At 34.6% G+C, this 9,917-nt stretch overlaps 1 protein-coding gene and 1 long non-coding RNA gene across 2 annotated transcripts; one reads left to right on the top strand and one right to left on the bottom strand.

Annotated features, from left to right (window-relative positions):
• The first annotated feature begins 5,447 nt into the window (after nucleotides 1-5,447).
• Nucleotides 5,448-7,312, top strand: LOC133701272 (uncharacterized). The gene is made up of 2 exons (XR_009843543.1): nucleotides 5,448-5,689; nucleotides 6,960-7,312. It is a non-coding gene; the product is annotated as an uncharacterized LOC133701272 (long non-coding RNA).
• A 184-nt stretch (nucleotides 7,313-7,496) lies between these two features.
• LOC133701270 (protein DETOXIFICATION 56-like) lies at nucleotides 7,497-9,329 on the bottom strand. Its single transcript, XM_062125132.1, has one exon. It carries the CDS (start codon nucleotides 9,182-9,184, stop codon nucleotides 7,655-7,657), a length of 1,530 nt encoding a protein of 509 aa, XP_061981116.1. The 5' UTR covers nucleotides 9,185-9,329; the 3' UTR covers nucleotides 7,497-7,654.
• Between the last annotated feature and the right edge of the window lie 588 nt (nucleotides 9,330-9,917).

The raw sequence follows: 9,917 nt of genomic DNA on the forward strand, positions 1-9,917 counted from the left end.
AGTAGATCGATGCACACTTGTGCTGTATATTTCATGTGTTTTTGTGTCAATTTCTTTCCCTTTCCCATGCAATCCCCAACGCATAACTTAAAAGAGACAGCAGGGTTTTGGGTTTTTTGTTTTTTGTTTTTTTTTTGCCTTTTCTTATCTGATCTTGCGCATTGATCGGGAATTAAAGGGAGATCGATGATGGGGGTTGTTATATCAAGTCAAGCCAGCTGGAAAATAGTAGTGGAAGGTAGAGATTTTGTTTCAACATGTTTTTTTTTTTAAATTGAATTTATTTTTAATTTAAAATGTTTTTTTAATATTTAAAATTATTTTAATATATCGATATCAAAATTAAAAAATATTATTTTAATATTTTTATAAACAAAAAAATATTTTTTAAAAACGTACCACTAAATTCTTAAACACCTTTTAACATTATATCACAGAAGTAAAACAACCAGTTAAAATGCTAAAATTTTAGGTGAAATCAAGATAGCGATAGCTAACTTGCCCGCTCCCAATACTAGGCAACTGAGAACGTAGCCGTTTCTATCTTTTTTATATATATATATATATAGAGAGAGAGAGAAGAGAGGACATCATCTAAAAATTAAAATAATTGATGAGAATCGTCAAGTCTGAAACGATTGTCGGCTTTTAATTATTTAGATAATTAAGGTTTTATTACGTTTTAATGTGTTGATTTTAAAAATAAAAAAAATAATTTTAATATATTTTTAAATAAAAAACAATTATTTTAAAAAATTACTACAACACTTGATTATAATTTTTAAAATGTTATTTTAATATATTGATTTTAAAAATAAAAAAATATAATTTTAATATATTTTTAAATAATTTTTTTTTATAAAAATACTACAACACTTGTAAACTTGAAAGTTTCAAGTGAACATAAAAAAATAATTGAAGTGGTGATGAGAGTGGCAATAGTACGTTTTTCAAAAGTAAGTGAGATTGAAAAGCATTATAGCTGGGTTTTCTTGAGGAAGAAGCAGTGTATATAGATGATGGACCTATAATTGCTGTTTGAAAATTGCTTCCGTTCCGCGAATGAAATTATCTAACGTAGAGGGTAAAGCGTTAGCAGTCAATCTTAATCTTTTAAGTATTTGATTTCATACCCTAATTTTAGAGGGCTTACTCGCTCGTCATTTATAAGCTAGAGATGGTTTTGTTCGCAGTTACAGGACTAACTGGTTCCCTCCACTTGGGATTTTATTTGGAAGTCACAAGGTTGCATTGCTTTTGGTGCTTGTTTACTGTTCAAGGGACTGCCGCAATTTGTGGTGTGCCAAAGCATATAAATAACTTCTTCATTACATAACAAACAATTTATTTTTATATTTTAAATGTAATTTTAAAAAATTAAATATTTTTTATTTTTTAATTTAAATTAATTTTTTTTGATATTTTCAGGTCATTTTTATGTGCTGATGCTAAATACAATTTTTTTTTAAAAATTATCATTTTAATTTATTTCTAAATAAAAAATATCTGAAAAACAATATTTATCACGCTATAAAGATATATCTCTACATCTATCGACTAATTCTTTAATTATAACATTGAGAGTATAGCCCAAATTACATGCAACAAAAAACAAAAAACAACCAAAAAAACAACTCTTATTTACATGGGTAATTTATTTTGTTTTTTCAATGGATGAAATGTTGGGTTTTTTTGAAATACATACATGGAATGCAAATAATAAATTTATAATTTTTTAGAAAATTTAAAATTTCATTAAACAAATCTATAATTGTTTGTGATTCATAGAAAGATAATTACATCTAACCACTTGATTAGTTAAATGATATATTCACTGGCGAGAAAACTTTGTCATGACACACGCTTTGACATTGGAGGTTAATTGTGACAGCGTCCAAGACAAATAATGTTGATGTTTCTATGTGATACTTTTATGCTCCCAAGGATTTCTTTGTATCCTCGTGGATTGACAAACTGAGGCACTCCTAATTAGCTCCTTGAACAGACCAGGAGAGAAGCCAATCCGCGACAGAAAAATGATTTTTGTTGTTTAAAGCAGTTGAATTTTTGGTCCGAGTGAAAAGCTTCTTTAATCTGATCACAATCTAGAAACAAATGGGATCCATTTAATTATAGTTTTATACAAGTCGGTGATCCCTTAATGATTTTTTCAATCTTCTACTCGGATTCTATTGGTGTTTTTCAACTTCACAGTACACCATGGGAGCAGAGTCGGTAGGCAGATGCAACCACCTTCATTTACTGAAATGACTTTTTCCAAGTGATGGAATTCCTCCACAGATATTTTTTTTTTTTTGACTTTGTGAGGATGACATGATTTGACGAATTGGATGAAATCATCCTGCTATTACAGCAGTCGATTATGATACTAATCCAGGATTGGTATAAATAACAAAATTACTTTTATAAGATTCCTTTACAGCTGTGTGATAGGGTGACGGTGGTAGGTTTTTTTAGAGTGTTTTTTTTATAAATATATTAAAATAATATTTTTTTATTTTTTAGAATTTATATTTAATATTAATATATTAATTTAATATAATCCATAAACATAATAAAAAAGAATTAATTTCAAAGAAAAAAATTTTAAATTTTTTGAAAGATATTTTGAAAACACAAAAAATAAAGAAACTCTTGGTTTAAAAAAATAAAATAAACTTTTGGATATACTAGAGGATTCATCACTAGTTAGATTATTGTGAATATCAGACGTGATCTTACAAATAAATTAAAAAAAATTTAAATACTGCTTGATATGCGAGCTTCTAATCTCACCTAAATCTTAATTAGTTTCCTCTTACAAAATGCCCTTGACTAAAATTCTCCAAATCTGAAATCCGCGTGTGATAAATAATTGTCTCAGCCAAAAAACATTGAGAACTCATGGTGGCATTGATTGGTCTGTCCACTCCCACACCGATCGAGTTGCCCACAATTCCGATTCCAACAGAAGGAAAACTTTAAAGTTAAGCGGTGAAAAAGTCAAATGCAACGAATTTTGACATCATGGGTAATGATGGGAGACACGAACTGTACATGCAAAGCTGTAAGAACTAAGAAGCCCTTTGCGAAGTGATCTGGTTTGCGCCGCACATGAAGAGATTTTTACTTGTCCCGTAAACCCTAAAAAAATCTGCAATTTCTTCTGGTTTGTTGTGTAAAACATCCAATTTCTTCGCCTTCTCTGTTTTAGCAATCCTCAATTCAATGCGAAAATCAGACGGACTAGATGTTAATCTATAACAAGATCAGCCCAGTTTACGTGGACCACCATCTTGTCGATATCAAAAGCCTCTACAGGCTCCATTGGCACCCCCACTTTCCGTACTGTTTGCAAAGGTTGCTCTTCTCGTGAAACTTTTAACCGCGGATTGTGAGATTGGGGAGATATAGAGAGAGTTCTTCAGCCAAATTGACCTCTGATTAAGGTTGATGTCTCGTAGATCAATTTATGGCACCCCACATGTTGCTTGCTCACATGGCACCACATCATGATACAAATGTGTTGTGTCTCATCGGCATAATAATTAAGAAGATTGCTCCCAAGTTAATGGATGGTGTCTGTGGTAAAGTAACTGTAACTGAGATGTGGAAAGGTGGCTGTGCTGCCTGCTCATGAAATGAATTTATGGCTTAAAAATAATATCTATCTCTGCTTGGATAAATCGGCACTGGGCAGGCTTTCGTACACTGTAGATCACCCGTTCTTTGTCTGTCTTTTGAAAGAAGTGGATATGGGACAACTTGGGCCAAGCTTGCCTATGGAAAAGTTGAAGAAACAGGTGATCAGAGCTTGAATACTGATAGCAAGACAGCTCCCGACAGTATATCGAGTCCATTGAGTCAGGCCCATTTAGATCAACCACTGTGCTTTAGCTACTAGTTAATGGATGGTTTTTAAACCGGGCCCGGTGGGCAGCCCGGTTCAAGGCCTGGATTCTGGGTTTTGACCGGGTCAATTTTTATTTTAAAAAAATTCAAAACGATGTTATTTTAGTTAAAAAAACAAAAGTCAACGGGTTGTAATCTGGTTTTTGACCGGATTTTGCCGGGTCAACCTGTGGGGTCGGCCAGGTCATGACTTTTTCTATTTTTTCATTAACCGGTTCGGTTCCAATCCCGGGTCAACAGGGTCCTGAGTCGACCCGCCAGACTAGGCTGGGTTTTAAAACCACGAGTTAACGTTAACATAAACATTAACCACAGACATTAACAAAAATACTGAAACAATTGAAGTGGCCTTTACTGTTCATGTATGCTCCCCATCTCTTTTATTTGATTTCTTAAGCTAAACTTGTGACCTTTGTTCTTGTAGTAACAAGTGGCACATGAAATTATATCAGATTAAGGCATGGCCATGCATGGAAAAAGGCTTAACAAATAAATGTCCTCAAAGGCTGGTGAATATCACAGGTGGAAAGCAGACTTGTAGGAGACGAACACCGGGTAATGTGCCCCTGTTGAAGCTATGATATGCGTTTGTTAACTAAACTTTTTAATGCTGTAAACTTAAGCTCGCTGTTAAATATGGATAAGAATATTTGCTCATTATCACACTTTAAAATTGAGAGCAGTACAACTTTTAAATATGCGAACAGACTTCGATCGACTTCAATTAAGAACTACCTAGCACTATGTAGTTTTAGTGGAAGCATTTTCCACGATACAATGAACTAAAATAAACACGATTAACAAACCTGATCATGATTCCTCCAGCTTAGAGATTCGTAGTTAACTAGGTTTGCACAATATTAACCATGGACTATTAAGTTTATTGAAAGAGAAACAACACAACTAACTCTTAACACACTCCTTCAAACTGATTTTCGTAGAAAACAGTTTAGAATTACTTTACTCCTGTGGAAGTTCTCTTCCTTAAACAACGTTATATAAGGAACAAACGTACCGATCATGCTTTTGAGCTTCTTGAACACAATATTTTTAGAGGTTTACCAATAATGAGGTTTTGTCAAAAGTTAAAAAAATTTCGGGTCAACCCGGCCGAGTTGGATAAATTTTCTTTTGCCAAATAAAGCTTAAAAATAAAAAAAATATTTTCATTCAAAGATGAACTTTTAAAAGAAAAACATCCAAGGATAATTAGAGACTAGAATAAATTTGATTTTTTAGATATTTTAAAGGGAAAAACATATATTTAATATGTTTTTTTAGAAATATATGAATTGATAATATCTGTTTGTAGAAAGAGAGGGAGCTGTTATATTTATATTTCTTTGATTTAAAAATAAGTTTAAATTTTATAACATTTCATGCGATAACATGAATGGTTAAATATATTTTTAAAATAGTGTTATTCTTTCTTAAAAATAAAATAAAAATTACTGTGCTAATATTTTTTAAAAAACCCCTATTAAGGTAATTGAAAAGGCTGACATACTATTTCCCTCCTGAAAGGCCCCGCTTGACTGATGATGCTCAAAAGGTCATCATTGGGCTTTTTATCATAAACTAAAATCTGGCAAGTCCTGATTTGCTCTCTCTATGGTTTTTTTGTTCGGTTTTTGTTCATCATGAAATATTTTCCTTCAATGAGTGTCGCATAAACGCAAGCCTTGGTGTTTGCAGACGGTCATGGAATCTCAGCTGATAGTGTACAGAACATCCGAACAAAATTTCTCTTAAGGGTCTGCTTACTGGCCAAGATCGGGTATTTATGAAAAGTAGTCTCTAAATTTTTATGATCCATCATGCTGCTATCATGGGTGATTGAATGTTGCCTGTGTTTCATGATTTGATGACATCCTTGAAAATAGTAGATTGCAAACTCAATGGTTAAGAAATCTAATTAATGATTTCTGTCTCTTTTAGGACTTAGGAGCCCTAGTTTTGTCCTTTGTATTTGAAAACTAGATCGCGACATCCCTAATACTATTTGGCCTAGAGTTCAACGAGACTTATGATGTTTACATCAGTTGTCAAAGATATTTCATAGTATATTTATAGTGCCAAAAAGTAAAGTAAGGTCATGTATAAATGCGTGAACTGTCCTTGTTCCTATCCTTTTCTGTTTGGTTGCCATCTTCTGCATGTTCTGATTCATGATGTTGGGGTTCTTACCTTTGAGCCTGACTGTAGTGTAATAGATGAAGAAACTAGAAAGTGTCTATGATTCTCTTATCACAACAAACACATGGCTTTCATTATTCAAATCATTCATTAAAATTCCCTTTGTTATATGTATTTTGAAGATTCTATTATTCCACGTGGACTAAAAAACAAGGGTTCGAGTTGCTTATATACTACAAGGAACACTTCTTCTAAAAAAAGTCGGATAAAATCCACTAAATAGCTAAACTCATGTAAGTTATGTAAGTTAGGATAATATCTCTTGGAAAGCTATCGTGTGTGTGTGAGTGTGAACACACATTATCAAATATGCTATGATACATTTATTCTTGATTGAAATTCTTTCTTGTTAGAGAATAATATAAATTATATTCTTAGGTCTCACCTAACAGTTTAAACTATTGAGTTGAGATGATTTTTTGACATGATTTCAGAGCCTTGATGACCAAAAGGTCATGAATTCGAATTTCACTATCTCTATTTATTTGATAAAAATCAAGCATAAGGTAATATGAACCTGTGCAAGTTTCAAGCCTAAAAAGCTTTCATTTGAGGGGGTGTATTAAAGAATAATATAAATCATATCCTGAAACTTCACGTAACAACTTAAGTTATTGTGTTGAGATCCATTATGCACAATTCATATTTTTTTTTTGCTTCTAATTTTTGTTCTTGGCTGTTTGTAGCAAAGCATGTTCTTGGCGAGTGTATTTTCCTGATTTTGCCTGAATCAAACTTTGCTGGGAACTACTATCCAGGACAGAGGGAGAACCATAACTGTAATTACACCATTGAGAATTGAGAAAGTTTTTAAAAATTATTTTCATCAATTTGTCCTTTTGAATTTACAGGTGATAGTGGGGAAGTTACAACAAATGATCTGCTTCTAGGCATTTGGTCAGAAGTGGAATCCCCCGGCCACAGGATACTTGTTTCCCTCGGCTTCAATTATGAGAAAGCCAAAGAACTTGAGGCTTCAAGTTTTGGACCTGGGTTTCTTGATGGATGATACCTTCCACGTTCTTGATGACCATTGATGTAATTTTTGTATTTGGACATGGCTGTTTTGAGCTCCTTGACTGAAATTGCAAACCTCACAATTCATGGATGGCCGTGTAAGTGTATTCCGCTCAGATATGTTCATTGAATGTTGGAAACAAGGAATCCTCTTATATTGAATCTTCAAAATGTTGCACTTTGTTTTTTTTCCGGCTTCAGAAACCTCTTTCTCACAACCCATTTCATTATATGATGAAACTATCTAAAGACCGAATCGTAATTGGCCTTCCTTTAAGAACTGATCTGATGCAACCAAGAGTTGAAATTTGGAGTGATTTATGAATAGTGAATTGATGACACTGAATTGCCGAAAGGCTTGGAAACAGATAGAATCCTGAATGTTAGAAGTTCCATCAGGGAATTTTGTTAATTGAGTTTGCCTTACATTTAATTTTCCTAGAGTTGAGTCATCCTTTTCCAATTATACCAGGAAATCCTGCGTTTACGGTGGGGATACTTGGAAAAGACACTTGTGTTCTAGTCACTCTCATACTTCAGCACCATCTTCTGTTTCTATAGTTCGGTGGTTCACGCATTCTTTAATCCTAACATCCTCTTGCACGTCACAGGACGCAAGTTTTTGTGCCTTGTCGGCTTCTACTTGCCAATCAATCCTAACAACGAAACCTACTAACAAAATCAAGCACGCAGCTAATCCAATCAAGAAGCCTATCAACAACCCACCGAGGCCTAGGGCTGCTTTAAAGGCTAAGAGTATTGCTATTGGCACGGCTAGAAAATAGAACCCGCCAAGATTGGCATAGGTGCTCAACCATGGCCTAGCTGTTCCCCGGGCTATGCCTCCGCAAACTGCTAAAGGAAAATTTACCACTTCAATCAAAGCCATAAGCAACATCATCTTCTTTACACCTTTCCTGATCCCCTGATCATGGGTAAACAGAGACCCCCAAACACCTCTAGCCCCTATCATCACCAAGGCACCAACGCAACCTGAAACGGTGCTTGCTCCCAGAGACACATATGCAGATTGGTAAGCACGACCTGCTTGATTTGCACCAAGCTCATTTGACACACGAGTGGAAGCACAAGTTGCAAGCGATAGCATCACAGAGAAGAGCAAGTAGTCAAAGTTCATCACAATTGCTACCACTCCGACTGCTTGCCTGGCATTTGGTAGTCGTCCTGTAAGCAAGACCAAGATCTCCCAGCACCACCATTCAAGGCAGGTGGTAAGGCAACATGGTGCACAAAGTTTTAGCAACCTGAGCCAGTCATGAATATCTTGATCTAACCACCCTCCCTCCTTCCACTTCCCTCCTTTCCTGTTTTCCATTATCAGCACGTATAAAGTAAGTAAAATCACGACTATAAGATCCGTTATCCATATTGCCATAGACACTCCCTCAAGACCCTTGGCTTTTGCTAGTAAGATGTTGATCGGGATGTGAAAAGCTAGGCCCAAAGCAGAGCTGAACATTATAGGGACTGTTACACTTTGGGAGCTCAAGTATGCTTTGAGAGGACAAAGCAAGCAGGTGATTATTAAGTCGGGGAGGAGATAAAAAAGGTAGTTCTTTGCAACACGTGAAATGTCTTCTTGTTGGCCAAAATAGACTAGAATCTTGTCCATGTTAAGCCACAAGAAAGATATAGGCAGGGTTGCAATTAGCAACAAGAAAGTTGCCATGAGGAGGGTCTTGTGTAGTAGCTTGAAATTTTTAGCTCCATAAGCTTGACCACAGATAGGTTCCATGGCACCACATAGCCCATTCAAGACAGAAAAACCAGTGAAATTAGCAAAAGTGAACCCAAGAGCGCCACCAGCTAACTGGAGCTCTCCAAGTCTGCCTAGAAATGCAGTTGTGATGGCTGATTTGGCAAACCATGTCAAATTCATTGCCAACAAGGGCAGAGCCATCCCTCGCTGTGTTTTTATCTCCAAAAGAATCATTTGCATAAGATTTGCTGGCCATATTTGGGTGGTAGGCGAAGATATTGGAGGAGGTTGAGAGGTTTTGTCAATACGATTCTCTTCAGATTTTGATGGTGCACACATTATGGTTGGGTAAAATGGATCGGAGGGTTTATACCAAATATATAATTTTGTCGATGAGAGAAGCACTCTGTGCTCCTTAGATAAGATAAGATTAATATTTTCTTAGTGCATGGTTTTCGTGAAGGTTTAGGTGTCTAAAGGAGGAGCAAATTGAGGCTTTTTGTAACCAATCAAGGAAGAGATGGGTGGTGGCTTTATAGTAGTGGGAGATGAGAATGCAAAGGCCAAATCATGCACCCAGATTTTCTTTTAGATATATGAGATATTCTTTTCAATTTGGTGTTAAAAGAAAAAGATGATGACTAGGAGGATTGCTGATTGAGCTTGTACTGTGTAACTGCCAATGAATTCCCTCTTTAACTAGCTGCCAAAAAAAAAAAAAAAAGTTAGCATCAGATGTTTAGGTAGTGTTGGACTAGATGTAGACGGTAGGAAGATAAATGTATTTGGTTAAAGAGATAGAAATTTTTTTTTGTATTAATATTATAATTTTAAAATAAATTTATATATTTTTAAAACAAGAGATACAAAGTAGATATGTTTTTAAAAATAATATTTACTATTTTTTCCCTAAAATATCCATGAAAAAAAATCTTAATTCCAAAGTTATTCAATAAAGATATGCAATGATAAAAATAGTTATAATCATAGTTTTAAAACACAATTCAAGGATTCTCTCGGACAAGACCTGGGTCATGAATCATTTGTGTCAACTCGGGTTGACCTGGGTCAA

Source organism: Populus nigra, chromosome 8, assembly GCF_951802175.1.
Source record: "Populus nigra chromosome 8, ddPopNigr1.1, whole genome shotgun sequence".
In the NCBI taxonomy this organism is placed as follows: domain Eukaryota; kingdom Viridiplantae; phylum Streptophyta; class Magnoliopsida; order Malpighiales; family Salicaceae; genus Populus; species Populus nigra.

Bases quoted from the DNA above. Each gene is read 5' to 3' on its own strand.
- LOC133701270 (XM_062125132.1), bottom strand. From the start codon at position 9,184: ATGTGTGCACCATCAAAATCTGAAGAGAATCGTATTGACAAAACCTCT.